Consider the following 18,496-nt stretch of genomic DNA (forward strand, 5'->3'; position numbering starts at 1 on the left):
TCTATTGGTGGTCTTTTTGTCTTATTGACGGTTTCTTTTGCCTTGCAGAAGCTTTGCAGTTTCATGAGGTCCCATTGGTCAATTCTCGATCTTACAGCACAAGCCATTGCTGTTCTATTCAGGAATCTTTTCCCTGTGCCCATATCTTCAAGGCTTTTCCCCACTTTCTCCTCTATAAGTTTCAGTGTCTCTGGTTTTATGTGAAGTTCCTTGATCCACTTAGATTTGACCTTAGTACAAGGAGATAGGAATGGATCGATTCGCATTCTTCTACATGATAACAACCAGTTGTGCCAGCACCATTTGTTGAAAATGCTGTCTTTCTTCTACTGGATGGTTTTAGCTCCCTTGTCGAAAATCAAGTGACCATAGGTGTGTGGGTTCATTTCTGGGTCTTCAGTTCTATTCCATTGGTCTACTTGTCTGTCACTATACCAGTACCATGCAGTTTTTATCACAATTGCTCTGTAGTAAAGCTTTAGGTCAGGCATGGTGATTCCACCAGAGGTTCTTTTATCCTTGAGAAGAGTTTTTGCTATCCTAGGTTTTTTGTTATTCCAGATGAAGTTGCAGATTGCTCTTTCTAATTCGTTGAAGAATTGAGTTGGAATTTTGATGGGGATTGCATTGAATCTGTAGATTGCTTTTGGCAAGATAGCCATTTTTACAATGTTGATCCTGCCAATCCATGAGCATGGGAGATCTTTCCATCTTCTGAGATCTTCTTTAATTTCTTTCTTCAGAGACTTGAAGTTCTTATCATAGAGATCTTTCACTTCCTTAGTTAGAGTCATGCCAAGATATTTTATATTATTTGTGACTATTGAGAAGGGTGTTGTTTCCCTAATTTCTTTCTCAGCCTGTTTATTCTTTGTGTAGAGAAAGGCCATTGTCTTGTTTGAGTTAATTTTATATCCAGCTACTTCACCAAAGCTGTTTATCAGGTTTAGGAGTTCTCTGGTGGAATTTTTAGGGTCACTTATATATACTATCATATCATCTGCAAAAAGTGATATTTTGACTTCATCTTTTCCAATTTGTATCCCCTTGATCTCCTTTTGTTGTCGAATTTCTCTGGCTAGGACTTCAAGTACAATGTTGAATAGGTATGGGGAGAGTGGACAGCCTTGTCTAGTCCCTGATTTTAGTGGGACCATTATTTTTAAGTAAGCTATATAATCTATTTCTTGTACAGCCGGTGAAAGTTGTTTAGATATTTTCTATAAGTTAACTGTGATAGTAGGTAGAGACCAGTGACAAAGATTTTTAATAACGGTTAAAGATTGAATGAATGCTTCTCTTTTTGTTTATAAAATTAATTGTAAGTATCACAGGTTCACTGGGATACACACATGAATATCTACTACTGAATGATCTTTGGATGTTGGGAAATTTATTGAATAAAACTACTTGCCACTGTTAACTGGCATACAATGTCATAGTATACCAAAATTATAGGTTCTTCCCCAATTTACAACTTGGTGTGCATTTCTTAATATAGACTTTGAAATATCTTAAAATATTAATCTTTATTAGTTACCTGTCACCTGTGATAAAGTGCCCCCACTAAAAATACATTTAAAGGAGAGGAGACGGTTTGCTTTGATGCAGTCCACCAAGCAGCCCATGGTAGTGGCAGAGGCTCCAGACAATTGGTCATATTACATCAGGAGTCAGGAAGCTGACAGAGGACACAGCAGCGGCTGAACTGGAATTTCCCTTCATATGTAATTGACAACCCTGCTCACTCTCCATCTGATTGTGTCTTCACACTCCACTTAACCTAGTCTAGATCATCTCTTACAGGCACGCTGGGAGGTAGCACTCATAGGTATTTAAAAATCCCATCAAGTTGACAAATAGGACTTAGAATATTTTCTTTGTTTGCTCTGTGTTGATTTTGTAAGTAGCTTCTATTTATGTATTCTTGGTAACTTAGAATCAATACTGATAGTAGTAAAAATGGATATTAAATAGTAAAAGCATAAAAGGGCATAAACCAGATATAATTGATCATATTATTTGCCAAATGAGGACATCATTATCTTGAGGTAGTTTTCTATATTTCCTTTCTGGATTTGAGTTTCTAAAAAGAGATGAGACCTATTGTGCTAGTATCAAATAAATACCACCAGATAAATATTGAGGGAGAGAATGTTTATTCTTAAAAGATTCCAGAACTAATTTCTGTCAGCATGTTTATAGCAATATAATATTGAAACCCATAAATATTTCCAGTCATCCAGCTAGATCATTTCTAGAAACACCACATTTGAAATCTGCAAAAAATGGTTGAAAATTAGTGAACCTTGTCACCACTTTGGAAAAGTCACATTTGACTGCGTATGATAGACCACAATAGTCTAGACACAAACACTCTAAAATCCTGTCTGAAGTTATCTGCAGCTCTTACATATAAAGTATATAATAAACAAAAACCCAGATACAGGATATAGGTTATATCAATATATATATATATATATATATATATATATATATATATAAATTTCATATATATACAAAATATGAAATTTCCAAATTCCCAAATTTTGAAATATTAACTATTACTGTTTCCAGTCATTTCATAGAAATATTGTGTCACCTATATTTCTTCCTACTACAAGACCACACTTACTTCTGTGGATTGCAAAGGCAATTGTACCTTTGGGCTTCTTCATTGCAAGCTTTATGGTAAGGCACCCCTGAAAAAGCTGAGACCACTGATGAGAACATTTTGATAGCCAGAGCCAGGGGACAAAGTTTCTATTTCATGCCTGTCTTAGCCAAATGGAAGCCTTATTCTGCTGCTACAGAAGAGGGAAAGTTGTTTGTTAACATGCACCAGAGTTCATTAGCCAGTATGTCCACGGTTACACTTTAGGAACAGAAGATGCAGAATATCTCTCAATAACATGTTTGGTTATTTCTTCCCGTTGCTAGCATCTTTAATGTGAGGAGACAGACACCTGAGGCTTTGGTAGTCATCTCTCTTAATAACCAAATACAGTAAAGTGTGAGAAGGTTTTCTCTCACACCTGTATCCTGCAGTCTCAAACGTATACTACAGCGAGCAATGCATGATGCAGTGGCCCTCATGTCTCCTTTCTCTTTCCCTTCACAGCTGGTGCAACATACATCTTTGGGAAAAGCGGTGGCCTCATCCTCTATACCTGGCCAGCAAATGACAGACCCAGCACACGCTCTGACCGTCTCGCTGTGGGCTTCAGCACTACTGTGAAGGATGGTATCTTAGTACGCATTGACAGTGCCCCTGGACTTGGAGACTTCCTCCAGCTTCACATAGTGAGTACCAGCCCAGCCTTGGCCTGGATTCTCTTACCTTCCTGGTGAGCATTAGATAAACACAGGAGGACATTCTACATAAATGCAATATAGGTGCATATGCTTTCAAATGTTCCCTTCGATCATACATACTTTCGCACTTGGGCTTAGATGGGCAGACAGTGGGGTGTTGGCAAACTTTCTCTAAAGGGGCAGTGTGTCAGCATTATGAACTTTCCAGATCATACTGTCTGCTGGTTTTATTATACACAGACATTATGCTTTTAAGATGTGATTCTGTTCCAATAAGAAATCATTCATAAAACTTGGTGGCCAATGTGACCACAGGCATGAAAAGAATCTGTGGTGAAAGCTGAGGCTTTAATAGCAGAGGGGTGTGACACAGAGGAACTGCCCAGTGACCACACTGATTTATGCACGCATATTGAATAGTTAACATTTTCCTGTAGATCCTGTGTCTATGATGGTAGAGAGTTTTACTCCCCATCCCTGCAGATCATAAGAGTATCATGCAAAACAAAGAAATTAAAATGATTTGGAGGGGAAAAATTACTTTCTTACGAGGATAGAAAATATTTTTATAGCAACAATTAACCCATTTTATCACCTGTGCAGTCTACAGTTACGAAAGTAGGCTAAAGAAAGATATGATTCTCATCCGTAAATACCCCACGCATAGCCACCGAGAGCAGAGAGAGGAATTGTTCTCATTAGTTAGCAATGACAGGGCTAGAAAGAATGGATTTAATTTGGAGCAGTAAGGATTCAGTTTAAATACCAGAGGGAAAAAACAGTTAAGAAAAAAAAAAGATCATCTGGGATTCGTACCAGCCTCCACAATAGAGGAGAAGGGGCGTTTGCAGGGAATCTTTGAATGTAAGTTTTTGCTAACCCTCAGATCCAGGGAGGAAAGCCGAGTGTGGGTTTTCTCTCCTCATCTCCAGAGTTGGAGTTGGCTAGGTGGGCCCACAGCAGCAGGCTCAGCCACAGCTGTCTTCTGCTGGTATTGCCCTGAAGTAGAACCAGCTAGAAGAACGAGGCTTAAGCTGGATGCTCCTTCCAGCCCCAAGATGAACCAGAGCAGAGCAAGACACTCTCTCCTCATGCTGCAGAAAGCACTAGTCGCAAGTAAATTGGAACTGGGTTGCAGATTTGTACTTCTCTTTCAGATGCTTCAGGAACCATATGGTGCTAGGAGCTTAAGTTTAAACAGTAAGAAAGCCTATGCCAAGGAGCAAAGAGAGGCAGCCGTAGTAGTCACTACAGTTTATCTTTATTTAGCTTCCGAGGACCACAAAACTCCAAGAGATTCATTCTGCACATAACTTAATGACTATTTCATGGAAGCTATAACGAGGCTATTATTACAAGCACAGTTGGCTTTTCATGATGATTTGTTTTCTCTTTTTCTGTTCAGTATGACTTTCTAAGAAAATTATGATGTGGCCTAGTCATAAGTATCTTTCGCCATGAGACACTATGCTGCGAGTGTACCCATATCTAGGCCCTCATGTTACCACACCTTCACTCTTTAAGTTTTGTCTTACCCTTTGGTAGTGGCAGGGTGTTAGTACAGATCATTTGTAAATACTGAGAACTTCTGAGAGGAACTAGAATACCATGCCTTTATTAAATTCTGTAATTCATTGGTGAGTTTGAAACATGAATACCTCTAACCATGTTTTGATGTTCAAGCAATATACATTTCTTTGTCTTGTATTTATTAGCAGGTATTCTCTTTATAGTCAAGTTCTTTAGCTTGACGTTATATATTATTTTCTTTATAAAAGTAAAAAAAAAAATACTCAAAAAATTTCTATCATAATATACAGTGTCATCTTGGAGTAAGTCAGTAATATTGCTGTTAACAAAACACTCTGAAAATTTCCCAAAGATGTTTCCTAACAAGCTTAGGGTAGGAAGTCATATAAATTATTCTTTTTTTTCCTATTGCAATGTGTAAAACCCACACAGTTCTGAAGTAAGTAAACCTGCCCTGCCTATGACCTTTTAATAAGCATGGCCCCCCTTTAGTGCTCCAGTCATTTGAAACCATTTTTAATCTGCTAATGAGTCTTTGTTTTTTTTTTTTTTTTTCTGTATTCCTTAACACAATCAGAATAAAAGAATCAGAGTAGAAAAATCAAGAGATCATTGTAAGACCCAGCCTCTTACTTTGAACAGTTAAGCAGAGGCATCAGGAAAGCAAAACAATAAAAACTGGGTAGAGTGCTTCATAAGACATCTGCGGGATTGTAAGGGATGGTTTCGTCTGCTGAATGGTTTGTTTCACTGTTCTAAGAAAATTATTCCAAAAGAAAAGCACTTAGGAGTCATTGTAGAAGCCAAAGGAATTGGACAGAAGGCAAAATACTTCATTCTACACTGGTTTCTTTTTGGGGAAAAAAAACCTGTTAATTCTTTTGTATTTTAAGTTGACACACACATTATAAAGTTTCTTCTCTGTACTTTTTTACATATATAACACCATACTGTGCTCTTCTTCAAGTCCTTGTTCCGCAGCCGTCTCCAATTCCTTAAGATCTTTTCGTCAGGTGGCAGGAAAGATGGCTCAGTAGAAAGAACTCATATTACTCTTCGAGGGGATCCAAGTTCAGTCTGTAGTGGCCACGTTGGGTGGCTTACAGCCACCTGTATCCCCCGCTCCAGAGGACTTTGGCCCTTTGCAAGCAAAAGCCTATGTAGAAAGACTTCACATACAGACATAAAATTTTTTTTTGTAAAAACGAGGATTCCTTTCTTTCCAGTCCTTTCACATCACAGTCCCTCTTCTATTTAAAAAAAATCTGCACACACACACACACACACACACACAAACAGAGAGAGAGAGAAAGAGAGAGAAAGAGACTTTAAATCTAGAATCTGCATATGAGAGAAAACATGCTTTCTTTCTGAGTCCAATACATTTTCTAGTATAATTGTCTCCAGTTTTTAAAAAAAAAATGTTCTGGCAAATGTCATGATTTCGGTTTCTTAACAGCTGAATGTAATCCCAGTGTATACATGTACCACATGTTGTTTACCCATCTCTCTTCCGACACACAAGCAAGCTTTCTATTCCTTAGCTTTTATGAATGGGACTGCAATAAACCCAGATATGCAAGTCTTGTTCTGGCATATTGACATAGTCTTTCAGATATCTACCTAGGAATGATTAATCTAGCTCATGGGATAATTATATTTCCATTTATTTGTCAATGATTTGGAGAGCCTCAACCATGTTAGCCAAGTTCTCCAACACTGAACGACTATTTAAAATGCTTTGAGGCAACTCCGCACTGACTTCTGTAATGCCTATACCAGTTGACACTGTCCCCAGCAGTCTGTCACAGAAACTCCTTCCCACAACTACTGCATCATTTATTTTTATTTTTCTTGACTATGGCCACTGACCTAGTGGGTGATGGACACTCAAACAGGTATAATTTGCACCCTCCTGATGGCTAAGACTGTTGAACATTTTAAAAAGGAAAAAAAAAGCAATTTTTGAAATGTATATTCTTCTTTTGAGATTTGTATGTTCAGTATATTAGTCCACTTGTTAATTGGCTAATTCACCATAAAGCAAAGACAGTATGGCAGACATGCAGAAAGAGGCAGGTACCATGTCTTGGCTTATTTTGTGCTATGATAGAAAAACACCTCCCATTGGCCAATTTATAAGCCACAGGAGTTTATATATCATGATTTGTCATGTGGGATTGAGAAGTCCAAGATTCAGATGCTGACTGATCAGGGCTACATAGCTGAGCTCTCATAATAGTACCTTGTATATCCTGCCATATAGTGGGTGAAGTTGTGTCCTGTCATGGCAGGAGAGAGGGAACCACTGGTTAAGCTTTCCTAAAATGTACCATCAATTCACCTCTAAAGAGTCTCTTTCTCCACACACTGTTTTATTGGATATTAACCTTCTAATACATGGTATCTGGGGGCCCTGTTGTGCCAGAGCAGTGGGGTAAACTAAAGTGACACAAGACAAGGGCCAGGCATCTTCTGCAGCTGTGCTCCCCTGGGGTTGCATGGCAGGCAAGCAGCATTCTTTTACTCTGGATGTTAATTGGAGAAGAAATTCTCTCTTCAGTGTACTTATGGTGGTAGTCAGGCCAATGAAATTAAATGCAAAACAAAGCATAGATTGATGTCATCGAGCAAATGCAGTACATGTATGTTGTCTGTATAAGAAAAGGAAAGAATGCAACATCAAGAGATAGAATATGGACAGAAATAGAAAAAAAATTAAATGTTGTAAATTGGTCCTGAAAATAGTTCTTGTGAATTTCTTATGAATTGTGAATTTAATTCTTATGAACTCAAGATGATTTGATGGTACTAATACTGTCATTACAATAATTTCTTTTTACCACCCGTTTAGCTTATCTGAAAGAAGAGAGCATGTTCTTCCAAGTCTAACTCAGAGGTGAAGACACACCCTAGGATAGTCCACACAGTAAGATTGGCAAATAAAGCCCACTTTACTTGACAGCCCTCCTGTGTCTTAGAGTCTCTCCCTGTGAGCTTTACATTAGAAATGTTTTTGAGAGCAATGGATGAAATGTGTAGGAAAGAATTCTGGCTTCAACTTGTCATGTCAGCCTCAAGTATAGACATCTAGTTTGTAGAGGCATACTGCATATCATTCAGCTACCTACTAAGCCCTAAGCTCACACAAGTTTTCCTCTTTCCTGGGTTTCTCCAAAATCTTTACTCCTTAAAATCTCTTCAAGGAAATAGTTTGCTTTTTAAAACTCTAGTCTGCTGGAAGTTCTTGATTCATTTACTAATTCATTTTAAGTACTTCTATTTCAGTGTGTATGTGTACGCGTGCGCACATGCACACGTATGCATGTATGTGTTCATTCACATGTGTGCATAGGATTGTGGGAGCCAGACGTTAATATCAAGTATTTTCCTCAATTGTTTTCAGCCTACTTTTTGGGACAGAGTCTCTCCCTCAACCTAAAATTTTCCAATTCTGCTATACTGGTTGGCCAGCAAGACCTAGGGCTCCTCCTGTCTTCACATCTCCAGTGCTGACACTTCAGGCATACACTAATGTATGAATCTTTTATGTGGGTACCAGGGATCAAACTCAGGTTATAGGAAAAGAAAACCTGGGAAAAATAAAGGCATTAAAATGGAAGAGAGAGGGGGAGGGGGAGGGAGAGGGAGAGAATGTGAGAATGTGCTCTGGGCATGATTTTTTTGTTTGTTTTTCATTTATAATTTGCATAAATCACAACTTTTTCTAACGGAGGCAGTGAAATGTCCCACTCCTTTAGATGCCTTTTTATAAATTTCAAGTCTTCTTTAAGTGACCTTTGACAATCAATATTAAAAATGGCAAGCCAGAATTCTTCAAGAAAAGAAGCCGAAACAAAAGTATAAAAGGCCAAGGGATCAAAATAACTTAGGAATCATAAATCATTTATTTTAGATTAGCTGACATTCCTTGTTTGGGGTTCATGCTTTCACGGTGCAGTATTTTCTGTCAGTTTGTTGCTGATAATATTAATGAAATCATGAATGGGATGCGTTTGACAAAGGCAAAAAGATCTCTGTTGAAGTTCATGTGCATAAAATGAGATTCTCGGGGCCGAGGGATTTTTGCAAATAATTGCTTCAAATATAAGTTTCCCTCCAGTGAAATCTATTGTTGAGTTAATCAGCTCAGTATTTGGAGAGCAGCTGGTGTTACTTGTGAGTGACATCTGCCTCTTATCCCCTATCTACGATATCTGGAGCTCTGTCACACTATGTTCACCTTCATAGGATCACAAAAAGGATTACCATGAAATGTTGTACTCGCTCCTGGGCAGCTTTTGACAATGTCCTTTCACCACCTATTAAACAGAAGGTCGGAGAAAACTGGGCAGCAATTAGCTTCTCTCTGTGTAGTTAATGCTGGTGTAGAAAAAGACATATTAATTTCTTTCTCCCCGTGTGTAATTTACAGTAAATCCTCTTGGATTCATTTTTAAATTATGAGCCTTTCAGGAATAGTGAAAATTTATGTGTCAGGACATCTGTTTTGTTTGACAAGAATCTATAACCTTGCCCAACAATTTCCTTCCCAACTTGCAATGCAGATATGTGCAGAAGCTGAAGTAAGCAGGACAAAGGGATACTGTCCTGGCAGATCTTGTACCACACTAGCAGAATTTCTTCCCCAAACTGTGTCCTCCAAAAAACATTATTGGTAATATCTCTTGGGTCAGATGTGTGGAAATTGGGTATTTATTAAGTTTGTCTTGTATAATATTGTTTCTCTACAATTTATGCTATTCAAAGGGACTCCTTGAGAATAGAAGGGATCCAGGCTGAAATGTGATAAATGTTCTATTCCTCTGGTCTATTGCATCTATAAATTCACCCTGGATGCCTCATTTTGGCTGTCTCTGTGTGAATATTTACAGTCAAGCATCGACATCTGCCAGGTTAGTTCTCAGTGAAGTTAGACGGCTGTTAACTCAGCTTCATTCCTGGATTTGGCCATCGACAGAACTGGATTGGACTCCGGACTTTGTTTAGGGGGATATCCAATGGAGTACAGAGGAATATTGCTGTTTAGAGACTGGTAGTGCTGGAGAAGAGAACACGAGAAATACAAAGGTGTCCAGCAGAGGCAATCTCATTTCCCACAGAGTGCTGCGCACTGCAGGTTGGCTCACAATCCTTTTCATTGCTATTTGTTCTTAGTGAAAAAGGCCTCTTTGGGGTTTCCAGGCTTAGGAGCATTTCCAGACCATTAGCCACTTGTGCAGAGAGGCCTTGCTGGGCATCCTCCCTGCAGCTCTCAGCTTAGCTGTGCCATCACAGCAGAGTTGGGGAGGCTGGGAGAAGGCAATGGGAGCCAGGATTATGAAAACTGGACCACTAGTAACTATGTACATGGGAGATAAGGAGTGCTTCCCCAAAGCTCTAATAGGTACATGATGCTACCTTCAAAATCTATTGACCTTCATTCCATACATGATCTGAGGGCAGCATGCCAGGTAAAGATCTCAGTTTTAAACCAAACGTTTTGGATTGAAGGCTCATTGCTGTTATTATGAAGTAAGTTAGTCGATTTGTGAAGATGACTCCTACCATTTGGCACTTTGGCCTCTTCTTTGAAAAGGAAATTAAAAACAAGATTATGTTGCCAGCTCTTCCTGAAGATCAATCAAAATAAACTATCTACAAGCTGTCCATTACCAATAAAGCTTGCACAAATATAGAAGGGCAGTTTTCTTGAAGAAATACTGATATATGATGACTGAAAATCAGGGTGTGTGTGTGTGTGTGTGTGTGTGTGTGTACCTAGACACACATCAGCAACAAGAGGAATGCATTTTATACTCAACATAAATTTTCTGTAAGAGTATATTTCTAAGTCTGCTGTACCTTTTTGCAAATAAACAAACCAAAAGAAACAACAACAACAACAAACAAACAAACAAAAAACCATACCCTATCATATTACGCAAAGCCAATTTTATGAAATATCTTGGGAGTGATATTAGAGTCTTGACTCCCCCCCCCACACACACACACATCTGCACCTGCGATCTGGAGTGACATTTTAGCATAAGACATGGAACCTAGAATTCTCTCCCCAAGAGAATCTTGGGTTAGCTCACAGGCTATGTTAAAGCCTGCTGCTATCTTTGCTCTTCCTTAGATTACATTCCTTCTCATTCTGCCTTGTGAGGTGACACTCTATGCTTCAATCCCCCATCACTACATTTCAAGGAGCTCTAGACCCACAGTGAATGTACAACATTCCATGACCTGGTGTCCACACTTTATGACCCATATAAAATGGAAATCTGTTACTTTGCAGAGGAAAATCAGAAAGAAGAGATAGAGAGGAAGAAGGAAAAGTCAGCTAAACATAAATAAGTAAATAAAGAGGGGCCATGGCACCACCATAGATTCCAACCATAGTAAGAAATAGATATAGGCAGAAAATCCCTTCCATCTAAGGCTAGCATCCAAAGAGCTTGGACCAGCTGTCCTATCAGATAAAGACACAAATAGTGTGATCTTTTACTTGGGGATTAATAAAGCTGAACTAAATCATTGTTAAAACCAAGCTCCTGGTATGAGTGCATCCCAATTATACAGATGAGTAGCGGCTGCCATAACGTAAACTGGAAACCAAAATGATAGAAAAATACTTACAGACCCTGATGCTCTAAAATGTGAAAAAAAATGAATAATAAAGTTAATATGCAAATCAAATGCATAATAGTGCAATCACAAAACTGCACTGACAAAGTATGTACAAAATATTTGGTGTCTGGTGGGTAATTATGAGAGTAAAAGGACAAATGTCTGCATTTTCTTCATTTATCATTTATACAAGTGTTCTCTAGACTGGTACACTTCAGGGTACTTAATACCTAAATAATATGAAGCTTCAAAAATTAGGGTTAAGATAACTGATCTCATGGGGATTATCCACTGTATTCATTGAGCACTTACTTTGTGCCAGGCAAGGTACTTCATGTGGGAATTCTATGATCAATCTTGACTTAGCCAGAACTCCTAAGACTGCAAGGATACAGGTGCAGCTCACCAGATGCCTGTGCAACTGTGCTTCTATAAGGCTCTGAGTTCTGAACACAGTATACTCTGTAAAAGTTGAGTTTGCCCAGGTTAGCACCTCTATTCACAGATCTGTGAGGAATGGAGACATCAAAATTGCTGGAGCTTTCTGGATGATGACAACCTGCCTAGCTCCAGGTCACTGAGAGACTCTTTCTCATGGGATTAATGCAAAAAGTGAAAGCAAGACACAGACATCCTTATCTGGCTTCTGCCCTGAGCGTGCATGCACTCTTGTGAAAATTATACTATATGGACATACTTCACATACACTGCCACACACAGCCATACACACACACACACACACACTTAATTATAGATCTCTTGCCCAGCTCTTGGATTAGATTGAGCTTTCAGTCAGGAATGGAATTACGATTGACTTTCATGATTTTCCCACAATTAACTATTCAATTTGGAGAAAAAAAACTTTGCTTTATTTTTTCTAAACAATTGTCACATTTAAATTTTGTCTCTGATATCTCAACCTATATAGTATATAATTCCCAGGAGTCAGGCTGTTACTGACTTAAAGCCAGTAACATGAATTTAAAGTTTCTTTTAAAGTATTTCTGTATGTCTGCTTAGGCTGTCTTTGTAAAAACAAAACCCAAAACATTATCTCATCAAAAGCCACTTATGTAAATTAACATAATCTACATTTGTGATTTGGAGTAAGCCTTTAGCATAAAATGTAGAATCTAGATGACCTATATCCTTTGGGATTTCGGTCACCAATAGTCAAACAAGTTTGACTAGTGGAGGCTTTCTTGAAATCTAAAATGCAATAATGCTGGGTTAACTCCAGATGCCATCAAGTGAATGCTGGAGCTGGTATGCCTTAATGGCAAGGCTGACTTAACACTGCTGGACATGCCAGGGAGATGAATTATCTCATTGTCCCACTGCTTACACTTGCTAGTCATTACTCCTGGGGTATTGTTCAGTGCAAACTGGGAAAGCAATAACTCATTGCCACCCTGAAGCTACAGATGATGGATTTTAGATCGCTGGCTGCATTCAGAAGGCATGGAAACGGAGCGCATTGATGGGGAACTTCATTAGCCTCCCACTCCACAGCATCATATTCTCCGGTCCTGATGCTGCCATTGCTGTTGTTTTTAGCTTGTTAGTGTTTCACTGATAGATGACTGACGGACCTGTAGAACTGAATTTGCCTCAAAGACACTACTGGCAGCCAGACCTGACTTTCCCAGTCTGGGATGACACCTTTGGAACCCAGAAACACTTAAAGACATTTGGATAGGTCCTGTTGATCCATCTGAGCCAACCTTCATCCCACAGTCATTTCAGACTCAGGATGACAGCGGATGGTTGGCAATTACGTTTTATAATCGATATTTGACTCTCCTGATAGCCTGTGTGCTTCAGTTTACATTTCTTGTTTTGTTTTCTGTAACATGGCAGCTAGTTTAATGGATAGATGGTTATTGCTGACATTTAGTCGAGAAAGCACTAATCAGAGACACTATTTTACTCTCCTTGTTCTTGTGACCACTAATCTCAATGGATAAAATATAAAGTACAAGACTTTAGTAAGAATTTTGTTTAGCTTCTCTTATAAGGCCACTCACTATTAATATCTTCATGTTACAAATAAGGTGACTCTTGTTTAATGAAGCCAGACAATTTCCCCCAGAAAGTACTGTCAATAAACAGCGGAATGGGTTTCAAACCCAGTCCTGATGCTTAATTATGATTATATTACTAATGAAAGTTTCAGAGTAGAAAGCATCATCATGATCATTTTAATTCATCACATAGTTATTAAATGGCAATTTATTTGGAATTGTTAGAGACATGAAGTTTAACCTCCAGAATTGTAGTTATTTCTGTGATTCCGTTTTAATGCACAATTAGCTATATGCCAAATAAGGCAAGAATAGTGCTGGGATAAAGTTTTTATAAATGCATGTAGGTGGAGCCAATTTTTACATAGTGGAACCTGGACAAAGACTCCAGATAAAGATGCCAACTTTGGTATAAGACCAATGAAATGTAGTAAAGGATGCATTTTCAAATTTTTGAGGTCTGTTTGAATACAGTGAGTTCTATGAGAGAAGGCAGACAGTCAGCGTGAGCAGACAGAAGCTGGTGTAGTAGAGGCCATAGTATCTTGTTCAGTTTCAGCTGGGCTTGTAACTGGCTCCATGGTCTTGGCTGAATCCCTCGATTGCTCACTAAAATGCAGGAGCTAATTATAGCACTGCCTGTAGGCCATTGTGACGATTTATAGGAATATATGTTAGAATGCTTAGCAAGGGCCTGGTCTACAGTAGATAGTGGGAGGCATGTTTTGTGTTTATTTTTCTTGCCTTTCCAGGGATATTATAGAAATAGCTTGAAGGATTTCAACAATGAACTGATGGTAGATTGTTTCCCCAAAGGAAAGACATTGAAAGCCTTTGGATAGAGGGTGATGTACCCAGTTTAATTTTAAAATAAAAATGTAAAGTTAGAATAGAAGCAGGGGAATGGGATAGGGGATTCCAGATGGGAGGTAGAGAGGGGAAACTGAGAAAGTGTCATAACATTTGAAATGCAAATAAAGAAAATATCTAATAAAAAAGAAAGTAAAAAGAATTACAAAAAATTGGTTTTATTATGGCAATCACACATGCACACACACAATACACACACTATATATGTGTGTGTGTGTATATATATATATATATAGTGTATATATATATATATATATACACTCATATATCATTCATATCCATGCCTCTATTACCTTTATCCATCCTTCCTTTTCCCTCACAGATTTCCTCCTTCCCCAATTCCTTCTGTTTTTCTTTTCTTTAATATAACATGTATACATATAGTCAAATATATGATGTACAAATCTTAATTTTGAGAAGATAGTTTGGACTTGAGGAAGATAACTAGATTTTTAATAGGCTCAGAGTAAATAAACAGTGTTGCTTCGGAGAGCCAAGAAAAGTATCTTTGACACATGTTACTGATCATAGGAAGAAAATGAATGTGGGAGCAAAGGGTAATTCAGCTGCTCTACAACAAGGGGAAAAATGAAGAATACATAGAGTGAGGAAAGTTGTGTTATCATCAACAAATAACCAACCATGTCATCCATAAAAAATTTATAATAAATGTTTAACTCAGGTGATGCAAAATACAAGAGATCCAGAAGTCAAACATTTGAAATATTAAATTAAAAATATGTGGGGATTTCATGTGAAATATCATGGATGGTGTTAGAATCAGGAATAGCTCAGCCCTCAATGACAGCTGAAGCTTTGAGGGTTGCTGCGATCTCCAGAGAAGTAAATGAGCACAAACCTGGGAAATACATAAGTAAATTTATAAATGAAGGGAGAAAAGAAGAAAATGCTAGAGGCATAGGGTAACCCAGATAGGGAACTATTACAGAATTCAAAGAAAATGGGAGAAGTTTTCAAACATCCGTAGAAGCAGAGCTGGCATTTTATACTTTGTACTCATGTCTCCCTAATGTGTGATATCCTTTTGTCCTGATTAATAGTTATGAACATATATATTTGGTCATTTCTGCCCTATCACCATTATTTTTATTTCTTGCTTGGCTGTTTCTCATGGATGCTACTACAGAAAAGCCAGAGGACACAGCACCTAAATTTATTACCTCCATCATGTTGTAATTGCCCTCCATAATTAGTGGGAATATAGATATCATCTTCATAACCTCATAGGATTGTGTAAATGATAAATGAGAGAATATACCTCTGTCTCTGCTTACAAAATGAGTATAATTACTTTTCTTTTTTAAAATATTTTTAAAACTTTCATTTATTTACTTGGGCACGGAGAATGGTGCATGCAGACTTTTAGCAAGCATCTTTACCCACTGAGCAACCTTACTGAACTATTTAACTGTTTTTCACGATAATACTGGCATGTTTACTTCCTTAAGAAAGAAAGGAAAGAGAGAGAGAGAGAGAGAGATCCTCATTGTTAAATGACTATAATTGGGGACCAGTAAAGAATAATGAAGACATGAAGATCAAACTATATATATATGTATATATATATATATATATATATATATATATATATATATATATATACATATATATATATATGTATATATATATATATTTAAATTAGTGTATATTTGTTTTACAAAGTGATGGGTTTCTCCCATGAAATCCTTTGATGTGCTACAAATAGTCTCCTTTCTTTAAGCCAGGCATGGTGGCGCACGCCTTTAATCCCAGCACTCGGGAGGCAGAGGCAGGCAGATTTCTGAGTTTGAGGCCAGCCTGGTCTACCGAGTGAGTTCCAGGACAGCTAGGGCTATACAGAGAAACCCTGTCTGAAAAAAACAAACAAACAAACAAACAAAAAAGTGTCTTACTTACTTGCTCAACACTGTGATAAATTACTGGACAGAAACAGAGAAAAGGTTTAATTTATCTTTCAGTTTCAGGGGATACTGTCCACTAAGTTTGGGACAACATGGCAGCAGGCAGGGGCATCATAGCAAGCAAGAACAGGAAGCTGAGATGTCACATTGCATCTGCACTCAGAATGGAGAGGATGAATAGGAAGTGGGGCCAGTATATAAAGGCACAAAACCTGCTCCCAGTCACGTTCTTCCTGTTGCAAGCCTCCACCTCCATAAAATTCCAAAACTTTTTCAATTAGCACCATCAGCTGGGGACAAACTGTTCAAACTTGTGAACCTATGGAGGCTATTTCACTTTCACAGCAGTTGGTAATGAGGGGAGTGGCAGGTGAGACACATGCTAATGTGTAACTGGTCTAAATGTTGACCCCATGACCCTTGGGTGATATCCCTGTTAGATGCTCTCTCCATCTCTGCACTTCATCCTTTGGTGCCTCATTTTTGGGAGGAGAGTTTGAATTTATTGTCATCCCCTAAGGAACAAATCCCCTAATGTCCAAAATGGTGTGCAATGAGGCAGAGAATTTAATTACCCTTGTCATTATCTTAGCTTGGATAGCTACAGATTCCCCTGATGGTGATAAAATTACCTACCTCTTTGTTAAATGTAAACTACTATACATAGATGAGGAAAATCTTTTGAAAACAGCGTTCCTCATTGGTTGTTCAGGGTCAAGACCCCCATCCTCTGATGGCCTGCATAGTTTTTGCAATCGCGTCTGGATTTGGTGTTTTATATATTGTCTAGTTAATAAATGTGCTAGTCGTCTCCCCTGTATCAGCTCATTTAATCTCCACAGCACAATTAAGTTGATAGCACTAGCTCCATTTCCTACATCAATGCATTAAAGTTCCAAGGATTAGATGATCAACCTGTTGAAAGTGCTAAAAGAAGAAAAGAAAATGTAAAGATTGCCATTTTTGACCTTAATGATACATATATAATTACAGGTTTTATCGTTGTTGTTATTTTGTTTTTGTTTTTTGTTTTTTGTTTGCTTGTTTGTTTTTTGTTCTTTTACAATTAGCCTTCAATTTAAGAGAGCATATAGGTAATATAAGTAAGACATAGTAAGTTTAGCAGGATCTATGGTATTTATTTAAGTACATTCCAACAATATATGGAATAGGGAAGTCAGGTTAGAGCTGAAAAGAAGAATTTTCCCTGCTTGCATTGGTTTGAGACCCAGTACTATACCAAAAGAAAGACAGGTAGTGCAATATTTTTGATGAAGCAGAATGTAGAGCTGCAAAAGAATGTGTGTCTGTTTGACTGTCTGTCTGTCTGTCTGTCTATGAGTCTGTGTATTGTGGGATAGGCATGTGTTGATAGATCAAAGGACAAGTTTGTGGATTTAATTCTCCCTCCTTCCCCAACATACACACCTTTACATGTGTTCTGGGAATCAAACTCAGGTCCCCAGGCTCGTACCAAGTGACTTTAACAACTGATCCATCTCTTCAGCCCTGATACAGTTTTTATATTCAGAAAAGAAAGATTTTATTTTATCTGACACCTGTTTACATCACAGCATTTCTTTTCTTTTTAAAAATGATATTAATACACCCAACTTGGTCCTCAGATGGCTTTAATACTCATATGTGACCCAGGGAAACAAATCTGAGGTTCTAAATACAACAAGGGAGATGAAGAGCTTTAGAAGTAACCTTAGCCCCCAAATTACAAAATAAATCCTTCCAAGCTTTATACATCTGCACAGAAAGTGTTGTCCAACTGCAATTTTATATCCCAGTGGATGATAAATGTCATAATAGAAGTCGTCAGATATACTTGCTGGAAGACCTTAAATGATTTCAAATAATGAAGAAACACATTTAGTCTCTCTGTAGTCAGTATTTAATTTCCTCTATTTCCATATTTAAGCCAGATACTGGTATCTTCATAGTAGTCATGGCTTGTTGCTCTCTGCTCTGTTAGCTTCTAATATCTAGTAGCAGATGGTAGTCAGAGCTTGAAAGGTAGGCCTTCTTAGAGCAAATCACATTTATTGAAGTGGGAGCACATTTTGTTTAATTTGCTCCTGACTGGATGCCCAATTCCTAAGGTTAACAGGCTTTCATGTTTGCTTCTTAGATCGGCAGGGTTTGTTGCTGAGCTAGACATCAAAGTTCAAATTCAGTTCTGAACTGTGGAAA

At 38.0% G+C, this 18,496-nt stretch overlaps 1 protein-coding gene across 22 annotated transcripts in view; it reads left to right on the forward strand.

Moving 5' to 3' along the window:
• Nrxn3 (neurexin 3) overlaps positions 1–18,496 on the forward strand; it is a 1,606,331-nt gene that overhangs the window by 1,250,852 nt on the left and 336,983 nt on the right. For all 22 annotated transcript variants that reach the window (XR_015045250.1, XM_085830590.1, XM_029484639.2 and 19 more), the window contains one exon: positions 3,122–3,303. Coding sequence is in view for 21 of the 22 variants with exons in the window: in XM_085830590.1 (XP_085686716.1) it covers positions 3,122–3,303 (182 nt within the window). In the remaining variant the exon portion in view is untranslated. The remainder of the gene's footprint in view (positions 1–3,121; positions 3,304–18,496) is intronic.

This window comes from Mus caroli, unplaced genomic scaffold, assembly GCF_978045245.1.
Source record: "Mus caroli unplaced genomic scaffold, Mus_caroli_1 scaffold_14, whole genome shotgun sequence".
In the NCBI taxonomy this organism is placed as follows: Eukaryota; Metazoa; Chordata; class Mammalia; order Rodentia; family Muridae; genus Mus; species Mus caroli.